Source organism: Staurois parvus, unplaced genomic scaffold (genome assembly GCF_062004578.1).
Source record: "Staurois parvus isolate SC_StPar_1 unplaced genomic scaffold, SC_StPar_1.0 ptg000049l, whole genome shotgun sequence".
Taxonomy (NCBI): domain Eukaryota; kingdom Metazoa; phylum Chordata; class Amphibia; order Anura; family Ranidae; genus Staurois; species Staurois parvus.
The window spans coordinates 1,162,349-1,186,807 of NW_028317845.1; the positions used below are offsets into that span (position 1 = coordinate 1,162,349).

The 24,459-nt window shown below is 40.0% G+C and overlaps 1 protein-coding gene across 1 annotated transcript in view; it reads left to right on the top strand.

Annotated features, from left to right (window-relative positions):
* FARP2 (FERM, ARH/RhoGEF and pleckstrin domain protein 2) overlaps positions 1-22,776 on the top strand; it is a 179,005-nt gene extending 156,229 nt beyond the window's left edge. The window contains 8 exon segments of the mRNA XM_089665638.1: positions 477-497; positions 721-797; positions 1,452-1,546; positions 3,926-4,035; positions 13,165-13,272; positions 13,736-13,887; positions 22,312-22,397; positions 22,400-22,776. Of these exon segments, the coding sequence (XP_089521764.1) occupies positions 477-497; positions 721-797; positions 1,452-1,546; positions 3,926-4,035; positions 13,165-13,272; positions 13,736-13,887; positions 22,312-22,397; positions 22,400-22,476 (726 nt within the window). The 3' untranslated portion in view covers positions 22,477-22,776.
* Positions 22,777-24,459: the final 1,683 nt, after the last annotated feature.

Sequence of the window (24,459 nt, forward strand, 5' to 3'; positions counted from 1 at the left end):
TGATACAGGTAATGAGTGCAGGACAGAGGAGCCTCTTAAAGAAGAAGGTACAGGTCTGTGAGAGCCAGAAATCTTGCTTGTTTGTAGGTGACCAAATACTTATTTTCCACCATAATTTGCAAATAAATTCTTTCCACATCAGCCAATGTGATTGTCTAGATTTGTTTTCTCATTTTGTCTCTCATAGTTGAGGTCTACCTATGATGCCAATTACAGGCCTCTCTCATCTTTTTAAGTGGGAGAACTTGCACAATTGGTGGCTGACTAAATACTTTTTTGCCCCACTGTATATATACAGACACACTATATGGCTTATTTTATCCTCATTTTTCTCTTTGCTTGCATTATAGTGTGATGATGGTTTATTTTCATTAGTGCTCATATACTTTGGTTTTGTCATGTTTTCTTCTAAAATCTCCCTTTACTTGCATTATAATGCTTCATACTTTCCTTTACATCTGTCACTATGATTTCAGCTGATGATATTGGATCCTCCAGTGAGTATTGATAGACAACATTACTTGTGTTTTTAGATATAGTTTTATGCATGTGTCAAACCCTCTGGTCTTTTTTATTTAAAAAAAATAAAATAAAATGTGAAGCTGTATGTATCTCATTGACTGCACTCTTATTGAATCTTCCATTCTACCTCTTTCACTCCGCACTGTGCCTTGTTAGCATATTGTCTTTTATCTGTACCTTTGTGGTCCCTGTCCACAGGCTGAGGACACTCAGAGTTCTGTCCCTCACTGCTTTACTATCTACTCTGCACAAACAACAATAGGAGTGGCTGCCAGGTGAGCTTGTGCTTGAGGCAGATCAAACAATGGAATATGTAGAATGTTAATTCAACAACTGATTTTTCTGAATTTATTTATTGGTTTGGTGTATTCAGGATTTGCTCTGCTTCTCAGCAGTACCTGTTAGCTCATACCAGGTGGAAGTCCGTTTGTAGGTTAAATTAATTTCTGCAGCACTCTGTTAACACTTTGTTTTTTCTTTGTTTAGTATAATTATTAGTAATCTTGTACCTGTAATGCAGTCTTCTACCAAGCAGTGTTCTAAGGGCCTAATAAAAAAGGTCTGTGCTAGTCTGAAGGTTATACAATGGCTAATAATACCTGTTAGAGAATTAAAAAAATCCGTACTACAGGGTCTGCATGCGCCAACCTGCCAAACAGACTTGTCAAGCCTTGCATTGGTGAATGGTGCATGAGACTGCAATGTCACAAACTACAGGAAGTGAACCCGGAGATTTTGGTATGACAGCACCGTATAGGACCCGCTAGTTTACATAGGGTTTTACAGCGTTACAAAAACAACTAATTATCTTTGTGGCTATATTAGTGGAGAATAAAAATGAATATATATATATATACAGACAGAGACACACACACACCATTATCAATAATTGCTCATTCTCTGTTACTTAGGATTTGTGTTTGTTTCAGCACTCAGGTGGATATGAGACGCTGGCTAGATGATTTGAATGCTGCTATCAGTCGGGCTCCGAGATACAGTGAATTATCTGCCCAGTCATTACAGCGCAAGTATCTTTGTTATCTTCTGCACTGTAACCCTTCCATATGTTGTAATAACTACTGGCAATAGTTACACATTTTTGTTTCTTAGTTATATTTTGCCTAGCAGTCACTTTTATTGCATAATCAAGCAAGAGTGGCATTGTACTTTCCCTGTAATATAGCTTTTATATACTGTTGCTGCACATAAATACTGTGTTTTAGAGTGTATCTATACCCTAAACTTCTCTTTCTGTTTTGGATAGAATGTAGACCGGTTAGGACCCGTCAGGGTTTACTGCTACTCGGGGCTTCATTAGAGAGACAGAGGTTCTAGCATTCTCCTATTAGCCTTAAAAACATTTTACCTCTTGTCTTTGTTGCAGTTAGAGGGTTTTCCCTTCACAATATCCTATCATACACGAGTATTTGCATGCGGGGGAATGGAATAGTGGACTAAATGCACATTGAAAGATAAGTTCACCCTTTATAATATGTATTACCCTGTACCCTGTATTCAGGGTGTAACATGTTACTGCTGCAGCTGCCCCTTCTTGAATTCTCGCTGTGACAGTAAGCCGGGGATCTTCTCCCCGCACCTGCTGCCACAATTTAAAAAAGGGAAGGCCATATGGGGCTCCCCCAACCTGGCCACATCATTCAGAGTTCTGTGAATGGGAAACTACAACTACCATCAACCTTTGCTGCTGACATCTTGTAGTTCTCAATGAGCTACCAGAGCCCTATTGAGAACTCTAGGTCAATTGATATTTCTTATCAGTGTGTAACAGCCTGCATAAGGTACGAGCAGACAGCTTACACTGACAGTCTGCAAGAGCCCTGCATTGCACTTGTGATCTGCTGATCGCGGGTGCGCAAAACTTTATAGGCTCCTAGTAAAAAAAGTAATATTGCACTTTTTTAACCTGCAAAAAGATGTGTATTTATAATTTTTTTTTTTAAATAGGTGAGCTTATCTTTTAAGCCTGTATGAGATCTCATTTAGAGTGAATTGGCACATATTGCTTTTCTATAGGTTATTTTTTTATAAACTGCTCAAAAAAATGAAAGGAACACTTTGAAAACACATCAGATCTCAATGGGGAAAATATCATGCTTGAGATCTATACTGATATGGACTGGAACATAAGGATGCCCCATCGTTTGATTGAATTCAGTCCTCTATAGGTTGATCATTTTCATTTCCAAGACATCCCGAAAATCAAAGTGAAAAAATGATGCAGCAGGCTAGTCTATTTTGCTTAAATTTCATTGTAGCAACTTAAAATGGTACTCAGTAGTTTTGTATGGCCCCCACGTGCTTGTATGCATGCTTGATAACATCAGGGCTTGATCCTAAAGAGACAACCAATGGTGTCCTGGGGTATTTCCTCCCAGATCTTGACCAGGGCATCATTGAGCTCCTGGACAGTCTGAGGTGCAAACTGGTGGCGTCGGATGGACCGAAACATGATATCCCAGAGGTGTTCTATTGGATTTAGGTCAGGTGAGCATGGAGGCCAGTCAATGGTATCAATTCCTTCATCCTCCAGGAACTGCCTGCATACTCTCGCCACATGAGGCCAGACATTGTCATGCACCAGGAGGAACCCAAGACCCACTGCACCAGCGTAGGGTCTGACAAAGGGTTCAAGGATTTTATCCTGATACCTAATGGCAGTCAGGGTGCCATTGTCTAGCTTGTAGAGATCTGTGTCCCTCCATGGATATGCTTCCTCAGACCATCGCTGACCCACCACCAAAACGGTCATGCTGAATAATGTTACAGGCAGCATAACGTTCTCCACGGCTTCTCCAGACCCTTTCACATCTGTCACATGTGCTCAGGGTGAACCTGCTCTCATCTGTGAAAAGCACAGGGCGCCAGTGGTGGACCTGCCAATTACAGTGTTCAATGGCAAATGTCAATCGAGCTCTATGGTGCTGGGCAGTAAGCACAGGGCCCACTAGAGGATGTCGGGCCCTCAGGCCACCCTCATGAAGTCTGTTTCTGATTGGTCAGAGACATTCACATAAGTGGCCTGCTGCAGGTCATTTTGTAGGGCTCTGGCAGTGCTCATCCTGTTCCTCCTTGCACAAAGGAGCAGATACCGGTCCTGCTGATGGGTTAAGGACTATGGCCCTGTCCAGCTCTCCTAGAGTAACTGCCTTTCTCCTGGAATCTCCTCCATGCTCTTGACTCTAACTTCCTACATCAGTAAAACTTCGCAAGAGTTCTAGTTCTTCCCTACGCTATTCAAAACTAAAGTAAAGTTTTGGGTATAATTGCATTTAAATGTAATTTGCATAAAATAAATGTTTCTAATTAACAGCAAATCATTAAATTGGCCTACTCCCAACATTTCCATTTATGCTGTATTCTTATTGTTTCTGTCACCACACAGAACCACTGATCCAGACTCCAGGCCAAACTCACCGCCCTAACACGCTCAGTCATGTGTGCTGGTATCGGAACCAGAGTGTGTCACTGCCTGATCACATTACTATGATGGAGGTAATTTACACACCGATATTAGCTTATTTGCCCATGGTAAGAGACCACTATATACACATTCAAGTTTGAGATGGAGTAAGGTAGAATGGGGCCCTCTCTCATGAAGTGACAGGCAGGGGCACTACTTTGATCTATTGCAATCTCCTTGGTTTACTGCAAGAGTATGAATGTTGTAACTGGGGCCCCTGGACTGGACATCCACTTGGCCCTAGGCTCCAAGGATCGGATGTTTTCTCAGAGCTACTCTTTATGCTGCTTTACTGCCTTACATATTTATATACTTCAAATAAATAATAATACATTTTAGATTCTATAGCTTATAACCAGTATCCATATTGGTGTACACATTTGCTAATAAAGAAAGAACACAGTAAAATGTATGACATGAAATTCCCTGCAATAGTAATTTAGACTTTTGACCAATTCTCTTTTAAATATCTAATAATATTAAAATAGTATTTTTAAACTATAACTAAAGGCAAAACTTTCTTTGTTGTGGATAGAGTGGAGAGGGATTAGACCATCTGTCAGGATTTTGTTGTTTGTGCCCCCGTTAGAGAGATTCACCCTCTCTCTGTCTCACGTTTACCTTTTATCAAAAGTGAAGGCTTAAGAAAATCCCAAATTTTGGGTTGTCCACAGATTTCAATGGGAACACTAGTTCTGGTGACAACCAGGGATTCTTTCACTTTGGAGGGATCTCCTCTCACTTTCTGTTTTGGCTATGGGACAGGCAGTGAAGGTAAATCTCCCCAACGGGACCCTGATGGCGAAAAAAAAAAAACTTGACAGGTGTTATAACCCTCCCCTACTCTATCCAAAATGAAGAAAAAAAAAAGGTTTGCCTTTAGTTGTATATTTCCTATATAAGTATAGTGTTGTACTTTTGGTGTATGTATTGAAACACTTGCCTATCCTTGAATCCTCTCTGGCGCATTGTCTACCAAAGTCTCAGCCAATCAGGAATCCGCTCTCTTGATCAGCACAGTAGCCAATTAGGAGACATCTCTTCTAATCAGCGTTGGCATAAATAAGTGAAGAGTGGGTCAGTATTCAAGCAACTCTATGCCTAAACCACACTCTCCTTCTACAGAATCTCATGGCACCCATGCCCGCCCCTGTTGCTGTCCATGCTTGCCAGTGTTGTTCCTCCGAGTGTTCTCTATCTTTGCTCCTCTGTATGCCTCAGTGTCCCAGTGCCCTGTGCATCACTAGGTCTCCAAGTGTACCCCTGTATGCCCCTTTGCCTCCATGTGGGCCTGGGCCCCTGTGTCTCCTGTGTGTCCGTGTGAGCCTGTGCGACACCCATGTCTCTATGCTGCTTTTGGTACTCTCCCTAAATCACTTGGAATTCATGATAGATTGCTCGAACCGTTAATGTGTTCTCTGTATGCCACTCTAATACTGATCCCAACAAGCTTCTTTCTCAAAGACTCAATGCCCAGGAAGCCGGTCAAGTCCAATTGATAGTACATCTACACAACCTTTCACCTCATTTGTATCAATTACAGGCCTCTATTGCTCCAGCTCTGAACCTCTGGCCCCATCACGGCCATATCCAGAGCCATCTGTACGTCTTTGACCTTCACAATGTACTTGCTGCCTCCTCCACACTTCTCCAGGAACTTCCAAGGGTTGCTGCGGGTTTAAAAATCAATGTAATAATACACTTTCTGCTGCAGCCACAGAACTTTTTCACAGACCACACTAAAGTGGCCTGTGTACTCTCTCTACTCTCTTTAGAAGCGTTGGCCTGGGTATATCTGCTCTGAGAAAAAAGGAGACCCTGTGACCAACAACATTGCAACCTTTCTAGCACTCTTCTGAAGAATCTTTGAGAAGCCTGCTCTTTGACAAGTGACTTTCTTTGCCACTACCAAGCTTGGCTTACAGTAGACCAGTAACGATTCGGTATATAGAAAACAATCACTGTTACCTTGGAAATCTTCATAGATTCAGGACCAGCTGCCATCCTCATTTTTGCATCCTTTATTAAAACGTTTACCTGGCCCCTTCAGTCACTGTCAGTCTCGTTGAATCTCCACAGTAGATGGCACTATTTTACCTGTGTACCCATCCACTTTTAAACCACATCTGTTAGATGTCTGCTGGTGTGCCTCACCACAAAACCATCTCCTTCCTCATTCTACTGTAAGCCACTTATTCATTCATCTGGACCTTCCCTGCCTCCTACTACACTCCTCTGTTACCTTTCTGGAAGCCTTCCTGTCATTCCATGTGCATTACCAAGGTCTTGCCACCCAAGTCTCTTCCTCTGGTCGTAGCTGATGTTACTGTCTCTGTTGAGGCTTACTGTGTAGATTTTCAAGTGCAATGAAGAACAGTTGCCACCACATCATCTTTATGATTGTGCCACAGCCTAAATCTGGGCCCTATTCCATGTAGAGGATGGGTAAATTCTCTGCTCCTGAGACCAAGTCCATGACGGAATACGTAAATGAGAATCTCAGACTTTATCCTCAGATCATCTATTTCTGGGGCAGGGCACCCTTATTTAGAATACTGAGGATTAAATGCCGTTATAGTAAAGAACTGCTACCTACTGCCTCCTATCGAACTCTTTGATAGGCTTCAAACAGCCAAACTAAACATAAAAAAAAGAGATGATTGGAAGACTGCACTTAATATCCGAATAGTCACTGTGAGTACCTTGTAATCCCTTTCAGCCTGTGTAATGCCCCCACTGTCTTCCAGCACTTTGTCAATGAAGTCTTCTGAGATCTGCTGTACGAGTGTGTAGTCTATCTGATTGATATACGAATTCCCCCACACAGAGACACCATATCTGCACTAATAATGAAGATCTCCTGCACTACTATTTCGTGATAAATTAGGTGAGTGGGAGCTGCTGGCACCTAACCATATACCATGTGGAAACAAAAACTAATGAAACCAAAATGATGCAGCGCTACCCTAATAATAAAATAATACAATATGACAAAAATGAACAAAGTGACATAAATATATATATGTTACAAAAAATCAGTGGATTGATCCTCTCTGGGGATCTCAATATAAAGTGACATAAAATATATATACGTGCCAATAAATCAGTGGATTGATCCTCTCTGGGATCTCAAGTGAAAAAGTGATCACACCTGGTATAAAAAACCAGGAACCAATACCACCACTATCCAAAATAGGATCATACACAAAATAAAATAAAACACAAATATTCACTTAATTTTTTTGATGTGTTTGCTCATAAATATACTATTTGTATGTGTGTTTTTTGGCACTATTGTATTTAATTGATCCCACATTTAGGGATCCATTTTATGTCACTATTTACTTTTAATATAGCTTAATTTAGCCATTATTTGTCATGATCTGCACGATGTTGTTGATCCCTGTTAGGGGTTCATGTTCTCATTTTCACTATCATTTGCATGAATTTATTGATCCCTATTTAGGGATTCACGCTTATTTGTGTTTTCTTTTATTTTGAGTATGATCCTATTTTGGATAGTGGGGGTATTGGTTCCTGTTTTTTTTTGTTTTTGTTTTTTGTACCAGGTGTGATCACTTTTTCACTTGAGATCCCAGAGAGGATCAATCCACTGACTTATTGGCACGTATATATTTTTTGTCACTTTATATTGAGATCCCCAATCCACTGATTTTTTTTTTTTTTTTTTGTTATATATATATTTATGTCACTTTGTTTTTGCCCTATTGTATTATTTTATTATTAGGGTAGCACCATATCTGCACTGCCTTGCAATGTCTTCATGAAAATGGACTTCTAAGGCTGAAAAATGTCTCTTTTGAACTCCTCAGGTGCATTTCCTGTGCTATATAGTCCCTGAAGATGGTCTTTCCATGGATCCTGAAACATGTTCTGCTATCTTCAACTGGCCTCTACTCAGCAGACTCAAAGCTGCATAGCACTTTTTCAAAACTATATTGGCAGTCCATCACCTACTTGGTTCTTATTGCTTTACATTACATTACAGCTCTCACTTTAGATAGATAACCTTAACCACTCACCTAACAACACAGTTGAAGCCTTCCATGTTTTTGAAGCAAGCCTTCCTTTCCAATCCAGCTCTGAGACCAGACATCACAAAACCCTTCTAAATCAAGGTCAACAGTCATCATTTGCGGGAGTCAGTGCCATTCTATTTTGGACCCCCACACCAGAGGAAAAGTGAATCTAAACGAATGGCAATATCTCCTTGAAAGATTGTATCTGTAAATCTCAGGATATCTCTTTACAGTTTTCCTCAGATCAGTGGATTAACTGAGAGGATCACTCAGTTCTTGGAACAATATCTTTGTGCTCTAGTGTCTGCCCATCATGATGATTAGGTCGGCCTCCTGCTTTGAGCAGAATTTTCCCACAATAACCATCTTAAGACCAGCACCTATTCTTCATTATTTGTGGCACGCATGAACTTTTGCCTTTGCTAGTACCCTATTCCTCATAGATTCCCTCTCTCTTTGCTATGCAAAAAGACTTTAACTAATTTAGGTCCCAAATTTGAAACTAGCTCCAAACAAAAAATATGTAGATTTCTTTCTCCAACCAAAAGATAAAGTTTGGCGTGCCACGAAAACATTAATCTCAAGGTTCCTTTCGTGACATTTGTCCTGTTATACTGAACCTTATGTAATCACTGTAAAGATCAATCCAAACTGCTATGAACTTTTGTTTGCCTCCGCATCTAAAGCTACAGAATTCTTTCCATGTTTCCCTGCTTAAAGTATTACTAAACCCAGGACCCTGCATTCACTATATCTGGTCTCCCACAGTACACAGACCATAGAAGTGAAATTATTTTAGTAAATATAAACTGCTAAATACCTTTTCTCATCAGCAGTTAGAGCAGCCTTGTGACTTCTATCAGTGTCCAGCAGAGCACTGGTTAAAGCTGCTTGTTGTCTTCATTTTGCTCTAGGATGCAGAACCCCTAACCCCTGTCTGTACAGTGCTGATTGGCCCTGTGCTGATCACATGCACTCTTCCAAGAAAAAAAAAAAACCTCTCTAGCAATACACACCAAACTTAGCATGTGCAGAGTGACTCCACACAATAAGTCTCATCAGGAGATAAGAGGAGGACACTGGAAGGAGGAGTGGGTCAGAGAAGTCAGGATCAAACAGCCTTTTTACACAATGCAGAGGATTAACCCCTTGGGTTTCACAGTGAGTATAACAAGCATGCCTTACTGCATGTACAGACTAATTTTACTGTTGTGGGTTTAGTAACACTTTAAGACTCTGATCCTGTATGTGTTCTCCTGCCCTTCATCTCTAGCTACTCCCTCAGCCAATCCTTCCCAAGAATCTGAGGTTTGCCATATCCTGGACTTCAAAATTTTCCATGCCAAACTTCGGTACCAAATTGGAAGGACTTCAGTCCTGAAGTAAGATCCTGGATCCCTGAATCTGATGCTTTGGCTCTCCACCAAGTAAAAAAAAAAGGGATAATGTAACACTTACCTATCCTGGGATCCAGCACTCTCTGGCATGAGGCCATTGGCTTTTCTGGGTTTCATCCTGAATGCTGGCATCACCATCAATCCATAAACAGCTCTCTGTATGCCTTTAGGTGCACCCCTGTGTGTACAGAACCTGAGTCTACATGCAGCTTCCAGTACACACCTGCAATCAGTTAGACTGTATCTGTTAGTAGATATGAACCCTAGTCCATGATAGGTATGGAATTTTTTTTTTCATGCTTTTGTCTTGAATAAGTTACTGAGACGATCATGCAGTTATGGCTACCTACGTTTTTCATCTATTTTTTCCTATTAATTGTTTTTGTGCTACACTGGGAATAAAGCCAATTGTTCTTTTTGTGCAACCATGAATTATTCTCTGACTATAATCGTTAGCATATCCTTTGAGGGGACCATAGCTAATGTCTGGACTCTGTGTATGTCCTTCTCTAATTATTATTATTAATATACAGGATTTATATAGTGCCAACAGTTTGCTCCGCGCTTTACAATATAACTGGAGACAATACAGCAACAATACAAGAGGGATAGAAGGGCCCTGCTCCTTGGAGCTTTAAATCTAGGAGGGAGGGGCTAGTGGTACAAAAGGTAGTACCTGTGGGTGACTGACTGGTTGGAAGAGTAGAAGATTCCATTATTAGCTGAGGGCACGATAGGCTTCCCTGAAGAGAAAAGTTTTCAGAGATCGCCTAAAAGTGAGCAGAGTAGGTGATAGTCTGATAAATTGGGGTAGAGAGTTCCAGAGGATGGGAGAAGCTCTGGAGATGAGCATGGGAGGAGGAGACAAGGGAGCTAGAGAGTAGGAGGTCTTGCGAGGAGCGTAGAGTACGGTTTGGGTGATATTTAGAGAAAAGATCGGTGAGGTAATTTGGGGCAGAGTTATAAATGGCTTTATACGTTATTGTTTTGAATTTTATCCGTTGGGCAATGGGAAGCCAGTAGAGGGATTGGCAGAGAGGGGTGGCTGATAAAGAATGGTTAGTAAGATGGATGAGTATGGCAGCAGCATTCATGATAGACTGAAGAGGGGATAGCCTGCGATTCGGTAGGCCAATGAGGAGGGAGTTACAATAGTCAAGGCGAGAGATAACCAGGGAGTGAATAAGTTGCTTAGTGGTTTCCGAGGTTAAGAACGGCCATATCTTGGAGATGTTGCGGAGGTGAAGTCTACAAGATTTAGACAGATTGGATTTGGGGCTGAAAGGACAGGTGGGAGTCTAGGAGTACACCTAGTACCCTGGCATGAGGGGAGGGACTGATGATTGTGTTATTGATCTTGATGGAGAATTCAGGGGAGGGGGCATGGGCTGGGGGGAATACTAAGAGCTCAGTTTTGGAAAGATTGAGTTTGAGGAAGTGGAGTGACATCCATTAGTAGGTTAGTAATGCGAGAGGAGACTGAAGGGGGGTGAGGTGAGGGGTAGAAAGATAGATTTGTGTGTCATCAGCATAGAGATGGTACTTAAAGCCATGGGAGTTTATCAAGTGACCAAGGGAGGAGGTGTAGATAAAGAAGAGAAGGGGTCCAAGGACAGAACCTTGAGGGACCCCTACAGAAAGAGGAAGTGAAGAGGAGGAGGCAGCGTTATAGGTAACGCTGATGGAGCGCTGCGATAGGTAGGAGGAGAACCAGGAGAGAGCAGAGTCTCTGAGGCCAAGAGAGTGGAGTTTTTTGAGGAGGAGGGGATGGTCAACCGTATCAAAAGCCGCAGAGAGCTCAAGTAGTAAGAGTATGGAGTAGTGGCCATTGGTTTTAGCAGTTAGTAGATCATTAGTGAGTTTTGGTAGGGCAGTTTCAGTGGAGTGCAGTGAGCGAAAGCCAGACTGTGAAGGGTCAAGAAGGTTGTTGTCAGTGAGGTAGGAGCTCAGGCGATTGTAGACTAATAAAATCTTTTAAAACTAAGGTAAAAATAACTATTTTTTTTTATTGTTCCAAAAACATGGTATACATGAAAGGTACAAAGAAAAGTACCTGTGAACAAAAAATTAAATCAAGACAAAAGTAACCGAAAATAAATATGTAATCATAAAATGATATTGTAATTATTAATGATTAGAAATGGCAGTATTATCAATCTCAATTTTTCAGCAATGCCCAGAAAAAATACTAATATATAGCCGTAATATTTATACAGTTAGGTCCATATATATTTGGACACAGGCACAACTTGAATATATTCATAAATAAAATGATGGAAAGAGTCCCTTATAATATAGTGGGCCGTCTTCCTACACCTGCTGTTGTAAATATTAGTGATGGTGGGCATATTGATGCCAATAAACGTCTGAGCAGTCTTCACTGCCCGCTGCAGTACCTGCAAAGCAATTAATGTACTAAATGGCAATGCAAAAAGTAAGGACACTCTTCACCAAACATATATATAATGAGATTAGAACTGAAGGCCAGCACACTTCTACCTCCACAAAAATAAAAGTACTGGGAGGTGGGAAACCCCTGGGGATGTTCTGGAGTATCAACCTGGGCTTGTATCTCTGGATTATTGGTTCCTGTCTCTGTTGGCTCCCAGTTTGTTACTGGTCAAATAGAAACACTGCATCTTTTGATTGTTAAATATCTGGAATATTTACTGTGGATTTTGGGACACCGAATCTCCTTATAAGGGACTCTACATAATGGGACAGAATTGACTATCTCTTTGATCTTTAGCCAGAAAGCTTGGTTTTGATCTTCTCTGATCAGTAAACCCATCTGCATGTTGTTGCTGGCACTGTGCCTGTCCTTTTTCACATAGTAATTTTGGTGTAACTGATGCACCTTTGCTTTGGTGACAACTATTGAATTCTGTAGCTCCCTTGAAGTAAGTTTTGGCATCCTCACAAGTTTCCTTCTGTGCAAAACATTTTGAGACGACCTCCCTCTTCTAGGCAGTGTTTAGATGGTTTGATGTAATTTACACTTCATAGTAACTCAAGCAACAGTGCCCTCTGAGACAGTCAAATACTTGGATGTTGTACCCTTTTCTACTTTATGGTCTGGAATTACTTTATCTTTGATCTGTTTGCAATGGGTTTTTCATGTTCACAGCTGCCATTCCGATATGTAGCCTAGGATTCCTATACTGGCGATTGCTTCTGTATTAGTCAATTTGTTTTTTTTTGCCTGTGTAAGCAGATAGCTTCTGTCTATACATGGGTTAAACACCTATACAAACTTAATAAAGTAGATTTACACTAAAAACTATTTGTACCATTACCACTTACCATACATTTTTTTTTTTTTTTTTTTAGAGCAGAGCCCTTTATGTGAAGATGTGACTTTAAGGTCTTGCCTCTAGCTGTCTATCACACGTGCAATAATTTGAATATTTCTTTCTGTATATGGCTTCTTCTCAGCACATCGTGGCTGAGCAGATCTGAGTTAAGAAACCGAAAGCTCAACTCTCATTCTGCAAGAGAAGCTTCCCTTGTTCTACTCTGTGTAATCTGTTATAGCAAGGAGCTTGGCATACTAGTGGGATGGGTATAGAGACCGAATTCTGGCAGGTATCAGGTCCATAATTGCTTCATCGTTGCAAGGAAAGTGTTAACTGGTAATATACCCATGCTTTAAAAAAATAAAATCCAACAGGTGTACGCAAACTGGCATATAATTTATTATGAAAACTCTCATTTTGTCTTTTAGAACCAGCTCTCTGGCTACTTGCTTCGGAAGTTCAAGAACAGTAATGGCTGGCAGCGACTGTGGGTGATCTTCACCAGTTTTTGCCTTTTCTTTTACAAAACACACCAGGTAAAAATTTAAAAATGAACATGTCTGAAAGGAGATTAAGGGTGGTTTCTCACTGATGTGCTATGGTTTAGCTGCAGCACAGTGTACCCCTGGTTTTCATGCCGTTAACTCACGCTTTCCCATCGGCTTCTATTAGATTATGCGGTTTTGGCCAGTTTTCCAAGTGCACCAAAAGTCCTGCATGCAAATTGTCTTTCAAAAGGATTGTTTTTTGCTATTTACAAATTCAGTAAATTGAACAAAAGTAATAATTGCCCCCTCTAGCTAGTCACTTGTGTTTGAAAAATAATTCTGGATCTCTTCCATATCTAATAGGGTACCACATGCAGCTTGACCTTTTAAGATTCTTCTCTGTAGAAGCATATCACTCTACCAGATTAGCATTTCTCAATTTGTGGATTTAGTGTCTGCAGTTTGTATAATATTGGTAGTTTATTAACTGATATGATGTTGATGTCTGCAGGAAGATGCCCCACTTGCCTCTCTGCCACTTCTGGGATACACAGTCAGTATTCCATCAAATTCAGACCCTGTTAACTGTCGTCATGTCTTCAAACTACACTTCAAATCACATGTGTATTTCTTCAGAGCAGACAGCGAGTATACGTGGAGAAGGTCTGTAATGTGATTTATATCTTTTTCGCTTTATCCATTCAAGTATTGGTGATATTTGTAATATAGTCAATCGAAGTATCACATTCAAGGTCATGTATCCAGGCAAATTAAGGCTGCTATACATTATTGTAGTTTATCAAATATTGCTGTTTATATAATCTATTTTGTGAAAATATTTTATCTTCAGATTTCTGTGGAATTCTAGTGTTGCAATTAAAAACACCAACACCAGGAAAACACCATTGTCTTTATAAGTAAAAGGTCACAGACCTGTTTTGATGGCATCCTAATGGTATAGCATTATTTTTGTGTACCAGTGCACTTCATTAGGTTTCTGACATTACTGAAAAACATTCTCTAAGTGCTGATTAGTGCTGGAGAATGTACGCAGTAATGTAGTATTAGGGCCAGTGGCTTTACATACAGCCCCAAAGCCAAAACAATTAGGATACTGTGTAAAATCTACATAAAAACAGAATGTAATGATTGCAAATCTCAACCCATATTTTATTCACAATAGAAAACATATCAAATGTTTAAAACGAGAAAATTTACCTTTTTAAGAAAAAAAATAGGTATTTTTGAAATTGATGGCAGCAAAATGTCTCACAACATTTTTATAGGGCAACATCAAGCTGTCAGTGCAAAGTAGTACAACAAGAAAGCACTGGAAGGACATTTTACAACTAATAGGCTAATTGGCAACAGGTTAGTAACATGATTGGGTATAAAAAGAGCAGCTTAGAGACAGAAGTGTAAAGAGTCTCTCAAAAGTAAAGATGGGAAGAAGTTCACCAATCTGTGAAAAGCTGCATTTAAAAATTGTCAAACAATTTCAGAATAATGTTCTTCAATGCAAAATGGCAAAGACTTTTAATATTATGTACTGCAGATGATAATCTATTTAAAGATTCTAAGAATCTGGAGAGATCTGTGTGCAAGGGACAAGGCTGAAATACAGTATTGGATGCCCGTGATCTTCAAACGCTCATACAGTACTGCATTAAAAACAAGCATGATTCTGTGATGGACATCACTGCACAGGCTCAGGAATATTTCCAAAAATCACTCTCTGTAAACACAGTTCAACATGCCATCCAAAAATACAAGTTAAAGCTCTATTGTGCAAAGAAGTTATATCTGAACATGATCTAGAAACGCAGAAGTCTTCACTGGGCCAAAGCTCATTTAACCACTTAAACGCCAAGCACTTTCACCCCCTTCCTGTCCAGGCCAATTTTCAGCTTTCAGCGCTGTCGCACTTTAAATGACAAATGCATGGTCATGCAACACTGTACCCAAATTTTTTTATTTTTTTTTTATCTTTTTTTTTTTTTCCTTTCTTTTACGCAAATAGACCTTTTTTTGGTGGTATTCAATCACCACTGGGTTTCTTATTTTTTGCTAAATGAACGAAAAAAAGACCAAACACTTTGAAAAAAAAAAAAAAAAAAAGGGACCACAAAACTATGGTATATATCTGAAAGTAGATTAGTCCTGATGTACTTATGGCCTCTTGTTTCTTGAAGCCAGGACAGTACATATATTGCCCAAATTACCCCTTTTTGGAAAGTAGACAGTCCAAGGTATTTAGTAAGAGGCAAGGCAAGTTTTCTGAAGTTTTAATTTCTGGTGACATTTTTTGGAAAATTGAAGAAAATGAAAGATTTGGGTTTTTTTTAACATACCGTCACCAATGCTGTACAGTGTGTGGTGGTGATCAGGAACACAGACTGGTGACAGGATGTAAAAAAAAAAAAAAAAAAAAAGAATTTCCAGTTTTCTTTTTTACACACTGTGCCCAAAGTAACACTGTACTACTCCTGGAGAGGTGATTTTTTTTTTTTTTTTACACACTATGATTGCTTAGAACAGTGAATGTTACTGTTATAAGCAACCATTTTTTCTGAATGAAATCAATTCATGCAGTGTTTACTCTTGTGATTAACTATGGCCAATCATAGCTAATCACATGCTACAGCTGGACTGTGATGGGCCCTGTCTGTACCATGTGATCACTGTAACCAATCAGAGATCAACAAAATAGTGCACAAGACTGGATGCCATCCATTGTGTACAATTCTCATGTAATATGCTGTGATTAGTCACAACGATCACATGGTACTGGCAACGGGGCCAGTACACTGATCAGATCGCGCTTCGACGTGGACTGTTCTGGGGAGGACATTATGACGTCCACCCAGAACAGCAAATGTCTCGACCGGCCTATAATAAAATTATGGTGTTAAAATAGTCTGTTGCAAAGTAGAGAACTGTTCCGTGATAAGACGAATCGAAATTTGACATTCTGTTTTGGCAACCATTTGCTGCGTTCCTCGGACTAAAGAGTAGAGGGACTTTCCAGCTTGTTATTCGTCCAAAACCCTGCATCTCTGATGGTATGGAGGTGCATTAGTGCATATGGAACATCTGGAAAGACAACATCAGGGCTGAAAGACATATCCAGGATTTAGAGCAGCTCCATCCAGACATCTTTTTCAAGGAAGGCCTTGCCTATTTTAACAGGCCAATGCTAAACCACAAACTGTATCTATGATAATAGAATGGCTTTGTAGTAGAAGATTCCAGGTGCTTAACTAGCTTACCTGCAGTTCAGACCTTTAACCAACTGAGAATATTAGGCATATCTTAAAAAATACGGACAAAAGACCCAGGACCGTTGATCAGCTAGAATCCAATATCGAGCAAGAATGGGACAACATTCCTCTCCCAAAACTCCAGCAACTGGTCTCCTCAGCTCCCAGACATTTACATAGTGTTGTTTAACCCCTTCACGTCTAAGGGTAAAACAAATCTAAATGCTTAGGCATAATTTTTTGCAATGTTGATATGTGTTAGTAAAACTGTACATATCATCACAACCACTTTGTCCTGAAAAATACAAGGTATAATTCACCTTGATGTACAAATTGGGCTTTCATTTGGTGGTAATGGATATCTCTTGATTTTTTTTTTTTAATTAAAGGAAAACTAGCACAAAATAGTAATAATAAAAATCATTTTTTATTTAGCTGTGTGTTTCTTGTTACTACCATAACCTACCACCAAAGAACAACCCAAAATAAATTCTACAGCTCTTGACGATCACATCATACCATATATGTGTATGTTGTCTGTACCCGTAGTACAGCCCAGAAACAATAGTGCGCTTTTTTTTTTTTTTATATATATATATACCTAAAACACACTGACACCAATTTTTTTTTTAAATCCTGACTTTTGACCCTGACCTTTTTGACCTTGACCTTTGACCCTGGCACTGAACTAGATCAAACCTTGATCTAGGTCTTTTTTCTTTTTTAATATTTATCTTTTTTTTTCTTTTTTCTATGCCAGGAGTTAGAGAGATACAATGTTGTCTCTCTCTTCTCCAATCATAGAGAGAGGGAAAAAAAAAAGGGGGCCAGGCTGTACAATGACTGATCACTATGATAGCCAATCAGAGGTTATCACAGCGATCAAGTGACCCGGAATTAGGAGTCCCAGGTCCCGATCGTTAGTGACACCGCAGACTTTGTGCTGAGAGACAGGTACGCAAATATGTGGCCCCACGGAAAAAAGTCCAGTTCTGAGAGGCTGCATATTTGTGTTATGTTGGCGTCAAGGGGTTAAAGAAGAGGGGATGCTACAGCATGGTAAACATGGCCCTGTCCCAACTTTTTTTTTTTACTTTTTGCTATCCGTTCAAAATTACCTTCTTTTTTTTCTTAGAATGGAACATTTTCTCAGTTTTTAAACATTTGATATGTTTTCTATTGTGAATAAAATATGGGTTTGAGATTTGCAAAACACATTCTGTTTTTATATAGATTTTACCCAGTGTCAGAACTTTTTTGGAATTGGGGTTGTACATGGACATACAATTTTGTTTTTGGGTTAGATACACTTTAAAGAGTAATTTATTGCAGCTTGCTTGTCCTTGGATGTGCTGGGTGCATTGGTATCTATTTTTCTGGTGACCTTTGTTAGTTTTTACCTAGTGCCCCTGCAAATAATATACTTCCTGTCCTAGAAGGAAAATGCTTACTTGTGCCACTGTACCTAAAAAGGGAGCCAAGGTTATCAAACTAGGTTGCTCTCCCAATATGGAATATGAACATATCCTCCTGTGACTTATTACATGGGAGACAGGATAATTTGTAGTTTACAGAAGATAGTTTGGAAGTATTTTTTTGTACTTGCTGAAAATGCTCTTATCCTGAAAATGGAAAGAAATGCAGCCACCACATCTAAGTACTACTAATCTGCTCCATGACACTATGGTCATGCATGGTGGTGCAGTGACGTAGAGTGAAGACGTGGTGTTGGTGCAATGGAAAAGAGTGAGGAATTACATTTTGATGCAGTGGTGTTGGGAGAAGAATTACGTTTTGGTGCAATCCTGGAGAGTGAGGAAATGCGTGCCAGAACAGTAGCAGAGAATAGGTCCGTGTGCAGTGGTAGCAAGTGCATACTGTGATGGGCGCAGCGTCAGACCCCAGTCCTTCTCACCAACTTGTGACCGAAGGACTAGCCAATCTAAAACCGCGCTACCACTTGCGTAACAATGCCACTCTCAGCTGCACCCTGCACAAAGATTTTCCAGCTCACTGGACCCCAATCTAGGTGCCAACAGCCTGAGAGCAATTGTTACTGGGTCAGGTTAATTACGCATTTATCTCTTCACACTGCCACCACCACCTTTTTACAGAGAAGGAGGAAACTCACAAATCTTAGCAGTAGCACTATGATGTTTGAATAAGCGTCTGTATACACACTGTCAACGCCGACAGATGTATCCAGAGGTTTTAAAACACACAGTAGCACTCTTCAGAGACAGGGATTCTTAGTTTGCATTAAAGAGCTTTAGAAAAAATTCAACACTTTTCAGAAAATAGGATTTATTACTAAAAAGGTCAAAATGGTGCAATAAAAATATTTACAGAAAAGATGTAAGAGAGAGAGAGAGAGAGAGAGAGAGAGAGAGAGAAAGAAATAACACAACAGAGAGATAAAGAAAGAAGGTAGAATACTTGCAGAAGTCCTGGTTTAAGCAGCGTACAAGTGTCCTGGACAAAAAGGTACCTTTTCTCCCGAAGTTGGTTCCTGATGTTAAAAGGGAATCTCTTTGTCTTGCTTCTCCAGGCCTGACAGCCTATTTTCTAGTCCTCCAGCAGGGGATGTCTCTGAAGCCAAGGGCCAATCTCCTCATTTGGGGAGGGGGTTTTAGGCGGAGACCCAGGCTAGGACCAAAATCCCTCGCAAGTTATACCATGGTCAATAACCTTCCATAGGTACATGTAGCATCCTATCCACTGGTAAGATAATATGCAGAATGATATTCTGAATGTCCAGACACCAGATATGACATATCTGCTTGGGACGGTTAAGGAGATAACGCTTTCTGCTCTCGGGTAGACGTAATCTAGGGATGTAAGGTATCAGGTGACTCGCATTAAACTGACCTATCTGAATATGTTTTGTTTCATGGTATGTATTTCCTGTTGAAAGTTATTTGTATGAAAAAGTGGTTTCAAATGGGATGTAGGTTTTACTGCTATTCCGGAATGGTTTCAAATGGGATGTAGGTTTTACTGCTATTCCGGAATGCTTTCAAGTCCAGTGACTGAGGGGTTTATAGCTTTACGATTAGCTCAGAGCAAGAGTCTGCCAGACACTATGGCACCAGCTAATTGGGTTTACAACCATGAAGTGTATCCAGCTGTGCCCGATGCACTCCTGAACTCAGCACGCACACAGAGCACATGCCATACAACAAAAAGGGAGGGGGGGTATACTGTAGACCAGACCCTACCTTTCCATTCAGACATTGGGTCATAAAGAGCCCCCTTCCTTTCCTTGTAGGGGATAGGAGGCTGTGCTGCTATGGTTGCAGCATAGATGGAGGAGGGAGAAGAATATCTGTGGCACTGTGGGGTAGGTTTACTAAAACTGGTGCATTCAGAATCTGGTGAAGCTGTGCATAGTAGCCAATCGGCTTCTAACTTCAGCTTGTCCAGTTAAGATTTGGCAATAAAACCTGGAAGCTGCTTGGTTTCTATGCAGAGTTGCACCAGATTTTGCAATCTCCAGTTTTAGTAAATCAACCCCCACTGTCTGTGAGCAGATTGTGACACCTATGATGAATTTTAACCAGATCACACTCAACACCTATGGAAGGGGTCTATTCAGTGAGCATTTTGGGGGTCTGCATCTCCTCTTGAGAAGGGGCAGATAAATCTGTAGTTAAGGGTATGAATTTGTAAAAATAAAAAATGCCTCACACCTAAACCGTTTCTGTTGTAGATAATCTCCTAATGGGTAACATACTTTTCTCTCAATGAAAAGCAAAACTGACCATATCTCATGTATCTGAATAAGATATTTAAAACTAGCACAGGAATCTGCACTCTGAGGTTACCTGTATACCTGCTTATTACATATATTTACCTTTTGATTTTTAAATAGATCAAAAACTACTTGCAAATTTGGGTTTATGGGACATTATACACAGTTGTCTCTCATGATAGTGTGTCTACATATGTCAATGAACATTTAATGTACAGTAGACTCTCATGGGAGTGCCTTCACATACATTAATGCACATTTCAAAGACTAGGCAAGTGAAGCTTAAAGTGACACCAAACTGACTTTTTAAAACATTCTATTCAATTATATATTCTTAAAGAAAGATTATCTATGACTAGCACTATGGATAGCTTGTTACCCCCCCCCCCCCCCATGGATTTTGTGCACATAGTACTTGTCAACATTTAAATCCATGCAGGAGTTGCTAAGCTGTGTTGCCGGATAGGTATATGGCAGGGCACACAGACTGTACAGCCCCCACCCACTTCTCTTAAGCTGCCAGATAGAATTCTGATGTGCTGCCTATGCATCTCATTAATTTACACATAATTCAGACCTACAGCCTGCTGTTCATGATGGAGAGAAAGCAGAAACCGTGGTAAAATGAATGCAGATAGAGAAAAGGGTTTTCATTCACAAAACCGCAAGCTGACAACCGCATCAGCCAGGTTCTACGCTAGGCTGTCTCAAACTAATGTAGTATCCGGTGTGTGCTGTTGTCAGCTTGGGTTTTTGTCAGTTTTCAGAACATAAGCTAACAGCTTCCATTTTCTGTGCCCTGACTAAAAGGCTGTAGGTCTGGACTCCATAGTGCATAATCTGGTGCAGCTCTGCATAGAAACCAATCAGCTTCCACTTTGTTTTTTTTGTCAAAGCTTAATTGAAAAATCCGAAGTTAGAAGCTGATGGCTACCATGCACAGCTACATCAGATTTTTGCACTCTCCAATTTTAGTAAATGCAACCCTCGAGTACTGAACAGAACAGGTGAGGAGTCTGGTACTGCAAAATGGATCAATTGACTGTAACTCCCCTCCCCCGATAGAAACTTCTATATATAGGTTATCTTATTTAAAAAATTAGCAGAGGAATGAACAATGGTCTTGTTGAAATGCATCTCCGGCCAGACATATACATTACACATATGGTATACAGAAATATTGCTGTCAGCAAAAATCTTACAATCATAACATTATGTAGAGCATTTCCCTTCTGATGATCTTCGTTTTTACAGGTTTTTGTAACTATTTCAGAATAAGGGTTTCCAAGTTAGCTATTCAGGAAAGACTAAAAAGTGAAAAAATAGAGAGAAGTGGAGGGGACTGCTCCTGGGCTGAAACGCCAAATAGTTTCAGGATTCGGTGGGGTGGAACTCTACAGCCAGCAATGACAGAAAAGAAAGATTTATATTAAACATCTTCTGCTCAGATTTTAATGGGGGCAAGTGTTAAGTGGTTAAATTGATAAACTTATTTTCTAGAGATTTTTTTTTCTTTTTTGATCTGCTGTGATCTGACTTCTTTTTTTGAGGGTGGCCACGTTTCTTCTTTATGGTGCCACAGTATGTAGAAATGTAGCCACACTCGCTCCTGTGTTGGAAATGGGACTATGGCTTATGGACTACAGCAGGGAAAGGCAACCTGCGGCTCTCCAGCTGTTGCAGGACTACAAGTTCCATCATGCCTCTGCAAGTCGTAACTGTCAGTTTTGTAATGTCTCATGGGAAATGTAGTTCCACAACAGAGAGCCACAGGTTGCCTACCCCTGGACTACAGGATCTGTAGTGTGCTTACAGCAGTGCACATGACCACACCTAATGTGCACTTATCGTTCTAAATAATGAGGGGGAAATGGAAAGGGTTTGGAAGCTTATGGAAGATGCTATACTGAGGTAGAGGAACACAGTGAGAAGAAAATAAATAGTACTGCAAGGATAGGGCCAAGTCCAGACAGGTGTTTCTTTCAAAGTGCACACTATTTCAACAAATCTGTTTTGCTCTATTTGAAGGCTGCATGTATAGTAAGCCATATGTGTTTTCTGTGCTTCCTGGCATAGGTGGATGGAGGTGATCAGACGTGGAGTGAGTTCTCCGGGAAAAATTGGACACTTGGCAGAAGATGGAAGCATGGTTAATTTCCCTCTGTGAAGCTGAGACAACAATGAACATGTAAAGCAGTATGCATAGACCATTTCCAGAATGTGGTCAGTGAGAGTGATTGATTTTCTGTGAATTCAGTGATCTTGTGGTTGTACGCTGAAGAGACTTCAAAGAAATTTACTACATAGCACTGATATAGCACCTTTGCCACAGCTTTCCTGTTATACTGAAGATACAAAGCCCTGTACTATTGGATTTCAGGTGTCTATAGTAAAACCACTCTGCTTAGCAAATGGATCACCGACTGTACAGACTTGTCAGCACCTTGTCTTCAGTTTTTGTTTTTTAATTTAAAACCATTAATAGTGAAGTCATGCTCTGTATCATTTGTGATTTTAATAAAATGTTTTTTGGTTCCAGAATGTTTTCAGTTTTATTTAAGTACTGTATATGTAAACCCTCACCTTGTAAGCAACCCATTCAGTTTAAAATAGAAATGAAAGGCACAACATTTGTTTAGATAAAAAAAAAAAATAAAATACTGTTTTTATAATAAGTGATCTTATACCCTCTAAGCGCCTTATGCAGCTGAAAATTGAGAGCTGGGGGAGAAGAAATAGCACTACAATAAACTTCCAAATGAATAGCTGGTCATTGGAAGAGAGCACACTGAGCTCCTAACACAGCTAGAGAACTGTTCATACTCTGCTCTCATGACTAGTGTAGTCAGTTTTCAATAGGAAAGCAGAGGGACTGGCAGGAACATAAAGGAAGCAATACAAAAAGAACAGGATACTTTTTCATACATGGTACAGCAGGCACATATCAGGAATATGAAATGTTGGGTTTACATACCTACATAAAGACCTCCTGCTGCTGAATTACTGCTGTAGAGGAAACCTAATGTGCCGGATCATGCATATGATCTAGCATTTCTGGGTAAGGGGCGTGCACTCCCGACCTAACTGTGATTTGCTACAGCACTAGCTGATCAGGGGGTACCCGCTAATGATTTATGCTTGGGACCTGCTTGTTTTATTTCCCTGTTTTGCAGGGAGAAAAAGAGTCTCACATTGCTTAGTAAAAACCTCACACTTGTTAGGGACACCGTTAAACCTTTGCTTGCCCCTAGATGTTAACCCATTCCCAGCCAGTGTCATTAGTACAGTGACAGCAGGGATGCACCAAAATTTTGGTGGCCAAAAACACCCCTATTGGCCAGTATGTCACTGCTTATTTCTATCACAAGGGGTGCATGCATTCCTTGTGATAGGAATAAAAGTGAGTTAAAAAAAAAATTATTTTTTTTTTTAAAGGAACCATGTAAAAAAAAAGAAAAAAAATTTTTTATTTTTTAAAATTTATTTAAAAGTGCCCCCGTGCTCATGCATAGTGGTGTTTATGCATACATAGGCCACATATGTAAACTTTGTTCAAACCACATGTGAGGTATCACCAGGAATGCAAGAGCAATAATTCTAGCACTAGACCTCCTCTAACTGTAAACTGGTAACCTGTAGAATTTTTAAAGCGTCCCCCATGGAGATTAAGTACCGTAGTTTGACGCCATTCCACGAGCGTGCACAATTTTAAAGCATGACATATTGGGTATCTATTTACTCGACGTAACATCTTTCATATTTTACAAAAAAATTGGGGTATATATATTGCAAAAAAAAACAGGTTTGAAAAATATTAATTTTTAAAAGCTGTCCATTTCAGTTTTGGTTTTCAGCTACGTGCATCCTGAATTTTCATTTTGGTGCACCACTAAGTGACAGTGTATATTATAAGCACCGTATTAGTGTCAATGGTGAAGTCCGTGCCAGTTAACTAGTTTCCACAAAGTGTCAGATTGTCCACTGCACTATAACACACTCCTACTATAAGTAAATAAAAATTCCGACACACACACAGCTCTATATGTGTGTAAAAAAGAAACAAAAACAATTTGGGTACAGCGTTTACATGACTGCTCAATTACCAGTTAACATAGCACAGTGCCGAATATCAAAAAAATGCCCTGGTCAAGAAGGGGTTAAAACATTCTGACGCTTAATGGATAATCTTTAACACTAAAATCATACTGGGGGGTTCTCTGGTAT